This window comes from Marmota flaviventris, chromosome 8 (assembly GCF_047511675.1).
Source record: "Marmota flaviventris isolate mMarFla1 chromosome 8, mMarFla1.hap1, whole genome shotgun sequence".
Lineage (NCBI taxonomy): Eukaryota > Metazoa > Chordata > Mammalia > Rodentia > Sciuridae > Marmota > Marmota flaviventris.
The window spans coordinates 79715208-79730253 of record NC_092505.1 but is presented as its reverse complement, the minus strand read 5'-3'; the positions used below and the strand labels follow the sequence as shown (position 1 = coordinate 79730253).

Below are 15046 nucleotides of genomic sequence, written 5' to 3'. Positions count from 1 at the left end.
ATATATGTATTATTTCAGTTATTAGTAGTATACAAGTAATAATAATTTTACATGTTGTAAATTTCACATGTAAAACGTGATTTTCACACTGTTTTTAATCCAACCTTCTTTTACAGTTCCAGTTCTATGTTCTGTAACATAGCTAATATTTTAGTGTACTGTGAGCAGCTAATTCAAACAAGAATATACATCTAATTAAAATATTTTCTACATAATTTTATGATACGAGTATATAGACAAGTTGTTTGCAACCTCTGTTTTACTTAAACCACAGGCAGATAGATGATCATTGAAACTCTAAAGAAGATGAGATAGATAATCAAGGAAATGTTCTACAGTGAAAGAAGATGGAGGGCAAGGGCAGAGCCCATAGAACACAGCATCATAAAGGGCAAAGGGAGAAACAGGATCTAATGTAAAAGACAGGGTGGAACAATCAGAAATCTGGGCCCATTAGAATTATCACAGAAGGAAGAGGTGAGGTGACTTCCGGTATTACCAAATTCTATAGCTTGGTGAAGAAATTAATCAGATGTTGTTTGGAATGACATTTAAAGTTGGTTGTGATCTTGCCAGAAAGAAGTTTTAGTGAAATGGTGGAGACAGAAGACTAAAAAGGAAGGGGCCCAGTAGGACATTTTTCAATTTAACTCACTATCCCCCCTGTTTCACTTCTAAGTGTCCCTTTATATCATATGTGTACACTTTAGCCAACCTACTTTACTATCCAATTTTTTATTAATCTTGCTCTTTTAAACTTCCAGGCTTGAAAGAGCAAGATTAATTAAAAAAAATGGGTAGGTATCGTGAGATTTCTTGAGATACTTTTTTCATGTTCTCTGCCTAGTATAACCCTATTTATCATGTGAATGACATTTCTTCTGAGAAATCTTTCTATATTCCTCCAAGTTCTTCCTCTCTATGTCTATATAGTGTGTGTATTTATTGATGATTCACAGCCTGGATCATGTTCTACTTAGAAACCAGTATGCTGTTCTCTCCAAGTAAATTACAAGCTCCTTATTAGAAGCCATTTCTCCAGTCTTACATACTGCTCACACACAGTGACCTCTCTACCTATCATCATATCCAGCACCCTCATCTATTTTATCCATCAAGAAAATTAATTTTGATTGAGAATTAGCTCAGGTTGTGGCAAAGAGCCTAAAGAAATATAAAATGATCCATTACCATATGTGTCTTTAACACAGAGTTACCCAATCAAGAGAAATACAAGTCACACCTTATTAAGTAGAAATTATTGTATAATGAGAGAAAAGCACAATTAAGGCAAGAAGAGAAAAAGACAATACAATTACAAAGACCAGGGAAATATCTCATGGAGGAGTTCATGTTTGAGCTCAAAGACATACACAAGTAAAATGGAAAAAGAGGGAGATGTTACTCTAAGTAAGGGAAACCTTGACATCAAATTAACTGAAGTGGGTGCACAAAGAAAATGCAAGTGATGTACATGGCGGTCTTCCTGAGGTGCACAGGAGAAGCAAGGTGATGACATATGAGTATTCGGAACTCCAAAATACAGAACACTGATAATGGCTTGAAAAGTGATGGGGTTCTTTTATGAATTCTTGAGCAGGAAAACAACATTTATTTGATTCATTGTGCAAATAAGAAGCACTAGAAAATGCCAGACACTATTGAGAGTGCTGGAAGTACAGGTTAGACATAGCAAAGAAATCCCTTCCTGCTAAGTCACTGTGTAAACAGTGGGGAAGGGGAAGGAGTGACCAATTATAGATGTACCTACAAAGGGATACATTTTAATGAAGAGTGATTAGTGATATGAAAAAATTTTTTTAAAAACATAATAAAGGTAAAGGGCAGCTGGTGGGGGGAAAAAAGAAAGAAAAGATAATAGTCTTAGTAATTTGTGCTGAGGAAGAACAATAAAATCAAATTTCCACTGTGTACATTATAGGATATGGGGATAAATTCAACTCACGTAGTAAAGAAGTTGATGACCCTTGCTGAAACAGATAATATTCTAATTTTATCTACAAATGCTAAACTTTTTCATAGACTATATTAATTCCACTTCCTCCAGAAAGTGGACAAACAAGCCTGCGACAGGCTTTTCTACCTGTTCTACATCTTGTGAACAGCATGGTGAAGAGAACTGTGTAAATTAAGATGCTATGTAGAAAAAAAATCAGCATGATAATCATCAAACAGACTTCATTGAATATCAATTTCTTTAACTGCATTGTCCCACAGTATGTCTTTAATTAATTTCTTGTGGTTTGCATGCTTTTAGAACTTAATGTCTCCAAAGAAATACACTGACATCAGTGTAGGAAATCCCTTCAGGATTTGATGGAAAATTTTAACTTGGCAGTGTAAGAAAATATTATTAACACTGACCCTTACGTAGTGTCTTAAATGCTAACTTTCTAATCCCAAATGCTTTAACAAGAATGTGCATATATATATTCTTAAATTCTGATCCCTTCAGGGTAAAACAAATCACGCACTTTTTAGACGTTCTTAGTGAAATCTAGGTAAAATAAGTATTCACATTTATTTTCACCTTTAATGTTAGCAACTATAAATGTTTATTACCTGAAGTGTTTACCATTTCTTATTATTTCTACTTTTAATTGCTTTCTCATCTCTCTCTCAAAATCGAATAGTCTTATGAACTAGTATGATGTACAATACTCTGATTCATCTGACTCTGATTTTAACATAGAATTTCAAGAGTATATCAGAAAGAAAAACCTCTTATATAGTTGAGGCATTTACATTGAAAATTATTTGTGACTTAACTAATTCCATGTCTTGCTTACTTTTAATATTTTTGAGCAAACTAATTTATACTACCTTCTCTTTAATGTCCTAATTATAGAAATACATGATTTGATCATAGTTTATATGATTAGATTTGTCTGTCACCATGTCCTAAGAGACCACTAAGTAATGGGAGGAAATAAATTTTAAAGCAAAGCAGAATTTGAAATAAAAAATTCTGTTAGGATGCCTTTTCTGAGAGAGAAAAAAACAAGTATATAGGTGAATCTATTTTGATTAAATTTATATTCAATACATTTAACTTTATATTTGACCAACATTAGTTTCTGATTCTTAGGAAACAGTTGATTTAGATAAAAGATACACATCTTAGTTCCTTTATATGAAGATTTTAAAATTTTTCCATGTGGACTCTTTTTTCAAAGCTAATAGTCTAATTATGCAAAGGCAAAGGGATTAATAAGGATCATTACCAGGAAACTGAAAACAAGGTAACCTATATTAAGTGAAAGGGTTGAGCTTGCAGTGGACTTAACTCAGTCTATAGCATTTTATAGCTCCTTTAAGAAGTATGCAATACCTAACCTCAAAATGATTATAATGTAATAGGAAATTGTTCAGATACATGTGAAAGGATAATGCCATATAAATCTCACTTTAAAAATGGAAGATTGTGTTGGGTAAGGAAGACATGATCCACAATTCAAAAAAAGAGGTCAGTGTGTTTGGGGATTTTGGGATACTCATTTAAAACTTTATAAGGTAGCACTGTATGTAAACTGCACCTTACACAGAGAAAGAAGAGTTTATAATTTGTAAAAAATTATAATGGAAATATGGAATGGGATTTGTAGTACCCATTTTAGGCTTTACTGATCTTTGTGCCATCTCTAACACATAAATTTAATATATGTGTAGCATACCTTTAAAAAATTCACTCCTTTGGAAGAATATGAAAAAATTGTTATCTCAGTAGAAAAAAAATATGCATTTAGAGTAAAATTGATTTTAGATATATTTTATGGATCTTCAAAAAGCTGACATAGGAATTATTTTGAAAAATGAACCTAATATGAGTATTGTAAATTTTATGTTGACATGCATAAATACTTGAAGATAAACCTTTTTCCACTTTAACAATCTTCCCTGGATTTATCAAAATATCCTTGTTAATTTCTAGAGTCACAAATTGATGTGACTCTCATGATGACTCTCCAGGAGAACACAATCCCATATAACTAAGTGGAATTGTATACTCTAGAGAGCAGAGGATGATAAAGAAGAAATTTCTGTCTTGTATAAAAAGAAATATTCAATGAATGGCTGAGATTGTAGCTCAGTGTTAGAGCACCTGCTTAGTGTGAGGTACTGCCTTAGATCCTCAGCACCATGTAAAAATAAATAAATTAAATAAATGTATTTTGTACATCTACAACTAAAAAAAAGAAAAAAAGAGGAATGTTCAATGAAAAATTATGTTCTCTCAATCAGAATCTTACATATCAACAACTGTTATTTCAATGGACAAGGCAGAGATGACTAAGGACAACCACTCCTTGACAACTGAATTTATCCTCATGGGATTTACAGATAACCCAAATCTTAAGACCTTTTTGTTTTTTGTATTTTTTGCCATCTATCTGGTCACCATGGTGGGAAATCTAGGGTTGGTGGCCTTGATTTACATGGAGCACCATCTTCACACACCAATGTACATCTTCTTGGGCAACCTGGCTCTCATGGATTCCTTGTGTTCCTGTGCTGTCACTCCCAAGATGCTAGAGAACTTGTTTTCTGAGAAAAGTAGGATGTCCCTCTATGAATGCATGGCACAGTTTTATTTTCTCTGTCTTGCTGAGACTACAGACTGCTTTCTTCTCACAGCAATGGCTTATGACCGCTATGTGGCCATATGCAGACCACTGCAGTACCACACCCTGATGTCAAAGAAACTCTGCATTCAGATGACCACAGGAGCCTACGTAGGTGGAAACCTGCATCCCATGGTTGAAGTAGGGCTTTTGTTAAGATTGGCTTTTTGTGGATCTCATCAAATCAATCACTTCTTTTGTGATGTCCTTCCATTATACAGACTCTCCTGTGTTGATCCTTATATCAATGAATTGATGTTATTTATCTTGGCAAGGTCAATTCTCATCTTTACTATTGCCATAGTTCTAATCTCTTATTTCTACATCCTTTTCACTATATTCACAATGAAATCCAAAAAGGGAAGGGGCAAAGCTCTATCTACTTGTGCATCCCACTTTCTCTCTGTGTCAATATTCTATGGTTCTCTGCTCTTCCTGTATGCTCGATCAAGTACAGTTAATGAAGAGGATAAAGATATACCGGTTGCTATATTTTATACTCTAGTTGTTCCTTTGTTAAACCCTTTTGTTTATACTCTAAGAAATAAGGAAGTAATAAATATTATGAAAAGAATTCTGAAGAAAGACTTTTGTAATTCTCAATAACAAATAGAATCTCCCTTGAAAGATTTATTTCAACTTGATAATACTTTTTCTAAACCTATAAGTATGAGAAAGTGAAAAATAGCCACTTTATAAAGTTAAAATATTAATTGCATTTGAGTCAAATTTGTTTCAAAGGGAGAATTATGCAAAAATATATTTCAAGAGCAAATGTAGTGAGATCCATCAGGAGTAAATTCATAATATTCATGAGTGTCAGCATATAGTCATCCTGTTCAACAAAACCAACAAATGCTAAGGGGGAAAGTCAGTATTGTAAAAAATAGTCCTCATTTAATAATGTTGGCTAATTCCTCACATCCCAAAGCATAATTTTACAATCATGGGCATATCCAAGCTCTCAAATATTAATTCTTCTTTAAGAAATATTATCTATGAGAAGTAAACTATTTATTTGAATTTTATTTTCAACTTGACTTTAGTTATTTCAAAGAATTATGTTTCAATATGTGTTTATATAGAATGTTTATTCTCTAATCAAGAATATTGTTATAGATTAGATGTGAGATGTCCCCCAAAAGCTCATGTGTAGTAAAATGCAAGAAGGTTTAGAGGTGTAATTATTGAGTTAGGAGAGCCTTAACCCAATCAGTAAATGAACCTCCTTATAGGCATTAACTGGGTCGTAACTGTAGGCAGGTAGGGTGTGATTGAAGAAGGGGATCATTGGGAGCATACTTTTGAGGTATATATTTTGTATCTAGCTAATGAGTCTCTCTCTCTCTCTCTCTCTCTCTCTCTCTCTCTCTCTCTCTCTCTCTCTCTCTCTCTCTCTCCTTCCTGGTAATGTCCTGAGTTACTCTGCTCCACTATACTCATTCCTTATGATATTCTACATTATTTCAAATCCTGAGAAATGAAGCCAGCCTTCAATGGACTGCGACCTCTGAAACCATATGGCCCCAAAGTAAACTTTTCTTCATTAAAATTGTTCTTGTCAGGTCTTTTAGTCACAGCAACAACAACAATAAATCTGACCAAGCAGATATTGGTACGAAGAAGTAGGGTCATTTCTGTCACTAAACTGACCCTTAGTTCAGAAAATTTTGGAGCTTTTGGAAATTTGTGGGACAAATTTTGAAAAGTTTAATGATGTCAGATGGAAAAGCCTTAGATTATTGTAAGTAGAGCTTAAGGGGGGATTCTGTGGAAGCTCAGAAGACCAGAATGCTAATAGGACCATCCCAAGTAAAGACAGGGCTCATGAGGTTTTGGAGAAGGAGGATTTTATTGGAAATTGGAATGGAAGCCATTCATGTTATCTTCTGGCTAAGAAGTTTTCTCCATTTGTCCATTTCCTGAGACTTTCTGTGAGGCTGATTTTAAAAGCAATAGACTTTAATCTGGCAGAAAAAATTTCTAGGCAGCATAGTTTTCAGGTGGTGACAGGGGTATTGCTGGTGGCTCTTAGTCAAGTTTATTGTAATACTCAGGAGCAGAAAGCAGAACAGAAAGATTTGAAAAGCTTAGACTTCAAAGGTGAGAATAAGACTGGATCTAAGGAAGTGGCAAATGTTAAAGACATTACTGCCATTTAAGAAATGCTAAAGAAACAATGCTAAGAAATGCTAAAAGAGACAATGGGAAAGATGGTTTAAGAGTTTCTGAGGAATTGGCAAGACCACACTCATTTCAGGATCCAGGGAATAAAAATTCCTTTGAGAAGAGACCAGTGGGGCAACCCTGCTTGCACAGGCCAGTTTAGGAAGTTTTTTCAACCTGTTCAGCCATCCAGGCTCTCGGAGACTGCTTCTCCAGGGTCCCTGGGGTCTTGGCTACTTAGCTCAAGATCCTGGCTGACCTTGGTAGTAACTACATGGTGCTGGTTCTTCAGGGTTGTGGGATACTGTGGTTAGGGGGTCATGGAGGCTTCCACCAAGAATTCAAAGGAAGGTCTGGAAGGTCCGGCAAATTGCAGCAGGGTCAGAGTCCCCATGGGCTGCCCCTGAGAGGGCAAAGAACGGAGATGTGAGAAGGAAGCCAAAGTGCAGTGGAGACACCCAAGAATAAGTAATGCCAGTACTGTAGAATGTCTATTATGTGTGATTATCATGTACCAATAGAAAATTATGCTATTTATAATGAACTCCTATCAATTTTAATTGCTCCATTAGTTTGCTTATTTGTTTATTACATAGGACAATGCAATTACTGAATCAATTGAATCAGGTTTTTTTTTAACTCCTTGATGTCATTATTTGTTTTCTTGGTCAATAGAAGTATGAAAATCCTGCTCTGATTCCAAAGAAAATTATTAATATGTTCATAACATTAACAAAAGATGGAGACACTGTTCAAGTTAAATGAGGCAAACAGTAGTGAAAATCCTAAATAACTGAAAAAAATATTAATTCTTCTAGTGAATGCACAACTAAAAAAAAGTTCCTAAAATATACTGTCTGCTAGGCACCAAGCTGCACTTTTCATCTGTATTAACCCAGTAAAGAAATGTTGTTTTTTTTTTTTTTTTTTTTTTTGGTTTTTTTTTTATGCTGTCCTTGAATGAAAACTTCATGCATTGGTAAATTGAGTAGGTTGCCTAAGCTCAACCAGGTAGGTCAGAGGGTGCTGGAGGATGACTCAGTACTGCCTTCTTCTTCTTTTTTTTTTCCACATGGAAGGAGACTTAGAAAACAAAGATTATATTGCTTGGTGTATCTGGTTATTAAGCAACATGAAAAGTCACCTGTACATTTGTAGATGGCAAAAAAAAGGGGTTGATAATTGGAGCGAAGTTGAAATTAGCATGACCAGAATCAATGTTTGTGGAAATGACTATGCACAACTGCACAGAACCCTCAGAGTACAAATAGCGGGAGAGAGTTCTTGGTGAGTTTGGGAAATAAAGATAAAGAGGAAGATATCACTGATAACCTTAAATGCCACATGAAGAAACCTAAATTTATTTAGAGGCATCAGACATTGGTGTCTCCCTGGAAGCACAGTAATATGATTATATCTTCCAGCAAATATACCAGGCAATTGGTTGGAAAGAGACTGACTTCAATAATTCACATACTAGTGATCAAAACAGAACTTGAACATAGACTAAGAAGGGACAGAGGGACACATATATGAAGATTTTAAAGAAAAATATATTGTAAATTTCTGCTATTAGAAAGTAAAATAAAATTCTAGCTTTTTCCATGCATTCACCATGTCATATATGATTTAATATTACTAGTGCACAAGCAGAGCCTGACATAATTGGAAATTCAGTAAATATTCCTTCAAAATACTTTCAATGGAATTATGCTAATAATTTATAATGGATTCATTATTTTTATTTTTGAATGACTAAAACATTTTTGACCATTTAGTTTTAAAATCTAATATGTTAAATAATGGTAAATACAAACCTGCTTAAACAAAAACCTTTAAGGACTTAAATATGTTTTAAGAGGATAAATAAATGTAGACAGAAAAATTTGATGAACTCTGAATTGAATGGGGAGTGCACACACTATTTCCATGAACATTGTCGGTTGCCAGAATTACATCCCTTGATTTCCTTTCCCTTTTCTGCTAATACTGTGATGTATGTTATGTATTTCTGCATTACCCACCCCTCATCTTAATAAACACTGATTCCTACATATCTGCTGGTGAAAGAATATGCAACTTATTTAAAGTGCATGAGAAAAAAAAAGATGTTTTTTTGGAAATTTCTGGAAAATGTGTTTCCTTTAAAGAACACTACCCCCCGCCAAAAAAAACCATATATATATATCTGGACAAGGGAGTGAGTCTCCTTCCATTTGTTCTAGAAGCAGCCATCAGATAAATGAAGTTGGACGTGTAGAAGTATACCTGAGAGTTCCAGAGGAATAAGCCAGTGATTTATTTGTTGAGCTTTCTTTTGAGAGTCCACTGAAGGCAGTACCACCAGATCTCTGTGCTCCATGGGGCTCTCCCATCCATTTTGATAAAGCTCACATACTGAGATAGAATACCAAGCAAGTTTATGCCATGTACAAGATTTATCTGAGCCATGGTGACCTCAAACACCCCCAATTTCTAACAATACAACATTTGGCAATCCTGTTCATTATGCTTGCAGCTAAAGTTAGCTGGAAGTCTTCTATCTGTTGCTGAGGAATGCGCTCAACACACAAGGGTCTCTGAGACTACTGAATTCTAAGTGTAGATGAAGCTTCCACATTCAAATTCTTTGAGGTAATCCTCATTGATCCATTCCACAAAACTATTAAAAGGAATCCTGACACTCAGTGGATCACCAAATCAGTTCAAAAGCACAGGGACATATTCAGGATGACCCTGAAGGCTGTGAGATTCTTGGCTCTTACAAACAGCTAGGAGTTCTCCCACATTATTGGTGGTTCCATGCAGCTTAGAAAAAATACGATATGTTAGTATAATGTTCATAAACTTCATATCTAATAAACAACTTGGCCCAGTCATATCTGTTTAAAGGTGTCACTTTTCTGTTAAAACTATTCTACAAATTATTTCATGAATGTTTTGTCAATTTATGGAAATTAGAGTGCAATAATATTTGAAGATGCTTAGTGATGGTGTATTTTGTTTCTAATAAGATGAACATATTTGTCTTTATCTTATTAGATAGTTATATGTCAGTATTTAAACATGCTGTGTGGTATAATGGGTGGAAAATACATTTTGTGAAGAAGGAATGATGGAAATAGTCCTGTGTAATTGTTTGGTGCTTGTCATAAAACTTCATCTGGATGATGCAATGCTCCCTGGCTTACCTTAACATGGTTGGGTTTTGTTTGTTTGTTTTGGAGTTTGGGAAGTACTGACTTTTTAAATTGGATTGTGCTTAGGAATTCCTAGGAAGGGTGGATGAAGTCCTAATCCTGTGTCATGGTCATATGTAGAAAAATGTGAGCTCAACTAAAGCCCACATTTTAAAATTCAGTCCAGTGTTCCATTTGTGTAATGCTGCTTCTGAAAGTAAAATAGTTCCACAAAGACTGCCATTTTCATGAGAATAACACTGTTTCAAGAAGTTTCTCTTACCAATGAAAGAAATCTAGGTAAATCTAAACAAAATTGCCTAAGACTCCACTGTCTTTAGGTAAACTCACACTAAGGGTGAAAGCTGTTTCAAACCTATGGATCCGTGTAATCTAGAATTCTGAATTTGTTGAACCAGAAATCACTAGCAATGTATATTATCCTCTCTCTCTCTCTCTCTCTCTCTCTCTCTCTCTCTCTCACACACACACACACACACACACACACACACACACCATGATTATTTAGCTTTATTCAGCTTTCAAAAAAGAGGAAAGCCTCCCGCATGATAGGCCAGATAGCACATGATCAAGCATTTGAGCAGCATAGAAACAGCACAAGATCAATGATCAACATCCTAATTGTGTGGGAGGGTGGATGATTACTGAGTGTTCCTCTCTGAGATGGATTAAGAGAGTCCCCTCCTAAAAGTCATAAGCTAATATCTCTGAAGGTCACCTCTAACACATGAACCCCTAGACTTTGGCAACTTACTCAGTGGCAATTTACTCAGGACCTCTCCATAAAGGAAGACTGCTTCTTTTCTGGTTCAAAAATAATCTCCTTATTTTACTCTACCTTCCATTGTCCATCCGTCTCCTTCTTCAGACCTATGAAACAAACAAATTACATCTAAATGCTCTCAATACTATATCATATACTTAAAAATATAAAGGGGAAGACCTCACACTAAGTATTTTATTCTTACCAGAATAAAAGAAGATATGAATGAGAAAGATATGCATGAACATTCTTGGGAAGACATGTTTGGTATAAAGCTATGTGGATACCAAACAAATAGTTTCATTTGGGTTTAAACTGATGCATATGTGTGTGTGCATGTGTATGTAGTCTCTGATGGGGATAAGGGATGGTCAGAGTCCCTTGAAGTTTCTCAAAGAAAACTTTTCAATCCAAGGGGGTCACCCCTTTTTTTCATATATCAGGGTATCTTGAAGAGTATGCCTTGAGAAATGTTCTTATGGTTCAGTACGCAAATATAAGTATGCAGCATATATACAATATATTTTATATTAATTTTACATATATTTATCATTTATACATATGTATATAGCAAAAATTTTCTTTTACTTTATTTGCTTAGTCAATGATGTGGAAAAATAAACTGTGAAAACAATTACTTCTACCAAATTAAAAAGTTAGAGGAGCTATAATGGAAGCTTTGTTTCTTTAGTGTATCAAACTATGTTATTTGAATGTCATAAAACAAACATGCTACTATTACCTTTAAAAAATGTGGGATCCTCCTTTCTGTTTATCAAGTCTTCTGTCCTTTCTGATAAATATGTCATTATTTTTTGTTTTGTGTACCTGCTTTGTAAATTTCAGCTTTTGCAAGTTTAGTGGTGATGGAAGATATTCAGTTTTCTAGAGTAGAGTCAGTAATAATCTGGTAAGAAGGGGACTCTATTTTTTCCTCCTCTTGAGGTCCAGGAAATCCTGGTTCAAGTGCCTTTCTGCTTGTAATATTGACAAGTGTCTAGATCAATGGCAGCCTGTGATTCTGCAGCATACCATGAGTCAAAAATTTCAGACTATCTAATTGTTTAAATTGCAATGCCATGAGCTGCCATTCTATGAATACAAACCTTTTTAATATGTTATGTTCAGAAGCAGGGCTAAAGTGTAAGGAGCTCAGATATGTTAACATTTTTCTGATTAATATTATTTTTCTGAAATATATCCTGGAGTTCTAGCCTGGGACCATTTTTTAAATCTGTGGACCCAGCAGGAAAACTATCTGCTAAATCAGTTCCAGCCCCAAGTACTCCTCCCATGTTATGTATGATAGATGGTGATAGTTAGCCATTGTTTCCTTCCAAATTGTGTAAACATTTGAATGCATGACCAAACAGTTTTGGTGAGACAGATCTGAGACATGGCTCCTAGAATATTTTTCTCTATCTCTCTTAGTCTCTGATGGGAGTAAGGGATGGTCTGAGTCCCTTGAAGTTTCTCAGAGATGACATTTCAATCCAAGGTGGTCACCCCCTTTTTTTCATATATCAGGGTATTCTGGAGAGTATGTCTTGAGAAATATTCTCATGGTTCAGTAAATAGTTTCCCTATCCTTCTTGGATCAGAAGAGCCTTAGCATATAATTTGGATTGAGATCAAAAATATTAAAATATGTGATTTCTTCTGTAGTTTTGCTTGTGAATAGGTACCAGTTATACCCTGAGATTAATCTGCAGGAGATGGTGAGTTTTACAGTTACAGGGAATCCAGGGAGCTGGAGGTATGGCACATGAAGGACATTCTGGGATAAATTAATATAAAGAAGGGCTAGGAAAAGAGTATGTCATAGGTGAGTGATTGGGGCTCCAGGAAGTTTACAGGATTAGAGGAAATTATTTTTCTGAAGATGCTGTTCAACAGCCTCCATAACTACAGATTAGAATTATCCATTGTTCAGATTCTTAATACCAAGTGCAATAAATTGAAATTTCTGCATCCCAAATTTTTCTTCCTTTTTTCTCTTGGACTCTCTTCATAGAGGTTAATTTGTGATATCCTAGCAGCCCCAAAGGAGCCTTGTACATTGTAGCTCAAGAAAGTTTTCACAGGCTGGGGATGTGGCTCAAGCGGTAGCGCGCTCGCCTGGCATGCGTGTGGCCCCGGTTCGATCCTCAGCACCACACACAAACAAAGATGTTGTGTCCACCGAAAACTAAAAAAAATAAATAAATATTAAAATTCTCTCTCTCTCTCTCTCTCTCTCTCTCTCTCTCTCTCTCTCTCTCTCTCTTAAAAAAAAGAAAGTTTTCACTATAGTTACTCTAGGAAGAAAAACAGAAATATTAGGGTCATAGTGGCAAAGTACATAGTTAGGAATTCGACCCAGTGTTTTTAGTTTATTGCATAGTTCCCATGAAAGAAAGAAGATCCTATATGGAGAATAGAAAGACCTCCCAGAGAGCCAGAAAGAAGGGCTTCTAACCAAGGAGTCAGGGAACTATAATACCTACTCAGAAAAAGGAGCAAAAACCTTCTGGCCCAGGAAATACTTTAGTATTTTTCACTATAGCTAAGAAATGAAAACCATCTAGGTGTTCATCAATTGATAAATTGTTACACAAACACAATGTAATACTACTCTTCCATTAAAAAAAAAGAAATCCTGTAATTTCTGACATGAATAGAGCCTGAAGTCATTAAGAAGCCAAATTATATATTTTTAAAAATAACTTACATAATTCTTCTCTCTTTTGTTTTTGAAAATACTTGTCTTCTTTGCCTAACTATGCCTGCATTCTGTCATGGAATGCATATTCCTAATTGAAATCCTCTGCTCATCCCTAAATAAAATGTTTTCTTTTGTGATAGTCACTTTCCCTGTTTATATTTAGGTTGGTCTCTGTAATTTGATTTGCTTGTACTGTTTCTGTGTAGATTTAGAATTAGGGTGACTTTGGCTTCTTGAAATGCATTTGAAAGTGTTTCTTCCATTGGTGGGAAGAGGCTAAGAAGCATTCCATTAATCATTTTTTAAATGTTTGGTTGAATTCATCAGTAAAGCCATCAGGTCCTGGGTTTTTCTTCATGGAGAGATTTCCGATTACTCAATCTCCTTATGATAAGTCTGTTTCTTCCTGATTCAGACTTGGTAGTTTATATTTCTAGGAATTTATCTACTTATTTTTTGTGAAGTCATAGTTTTATTTGGACATGCTTACTGCCCCTTCCCCTTCTACTAACTACCCCTACTACTAACAACAATTGAACCCACAATAAAAGAAAGAGACATATACTAGAATGCTTGCCCACTATTTCTTTAGGCTATCCAATTTTTTCACATGTAATTTGTTATAGTCATCTCTTATGTTCTTTCATCTATATGACATCTCTTATAAAGTCTCCTCTTTTATTTTTTTTTATTTATTTGTGTTTCCTCTCTTTTTTCTTACTCTAGCTAAAATTTCCCTTCTTAATCCTTTCAGTTGTTAATGTCTCAAGCAGCATCCAGAAAAATCAGAAAATTTGACTTGTCCAGTTCTTTTTCCTTCCTATCTTCCCCAGAAAGAAGCTGGGAGTTGAAGGCTCCCCCTGACTGTATGGTGCTGTACTGCGGTGTGGGGAGGATTATGGCAAATTATATATCTAATCTTCCCCTGGCTTCAATGTGGCTGATTTTATGCTTCCCTGGATTCAATGCAGGAGCTTCTCAATCAGATTCTGGGTTTCCTACAAAGTGAGTTGGTCTGTTTTATTGTTGAATCAGTAGGTCTTTGGAGTAAGGGACAAGAAGTGTAGGCCTCTTATTCTTCTTTCCAGATGAGATCCTACCAGACTATGATTTGAGAAGTAAAAGGCTTGTGCATGTCATTTTCTTCCTGCAAGCCATATTGTGTATTCAGAGTCCATCCTACACAACAGCCCTTAAAATCATTATCTCAACATATGGCCTAAGTGCAGGGCCACTTGAGTTTCCAAGGTATTGCACTTCAATTAGGACTGTAGATGTTAATTATAATGAGCTCTGGCCCAAGAGGAGCCAGAATGTTGCTTAATTGTTGTTACTGTTTGCCGTGGAATTGTAGCCATTTTCACAGATCTCCACACTGTGTTTGAGTACAAGGGCCAAAACTATTCTATAAACCCATTATGTGGAGTCTGTCTTCTTGGACCACAGCCAACACCAAATTTGAATCAATAAGGACTCAGATTTAGGCAGAATGATTTAGGAGACAGGAAGAGATTAAAAGAAAGTTCTAAAGTATAGTCTATTTTTGAGGAAAAGTAGCCAAAGAAGGAAT

At 35.3% G+C, this 15046-nt stretch overlaps 1 protein-coding gene across 1 annotated transcript; it reads left to right on the top strand.

Moving 5' to 3' along the window:
• The first annotated feature begins 4307 nt into the window (after positions 1-4307).
• LOC114098997 (olfactory receptor 5K3-like) lies at positions 4308-14800 on the top strand. Its single transcript, XM_027943207.2, has 2 exons — positions 4308-5235; positions 14565-14800. The coding sequence occupies exons 1-2, from the start codon at positions 4308-4310 to the stop codon at positions 14798-14800; spliced, it is 1164 nt and encodes a 387-aa protein (XP_027799008.2).
• Positions 14801-15046: the final 246 nt, after the last annotated feature.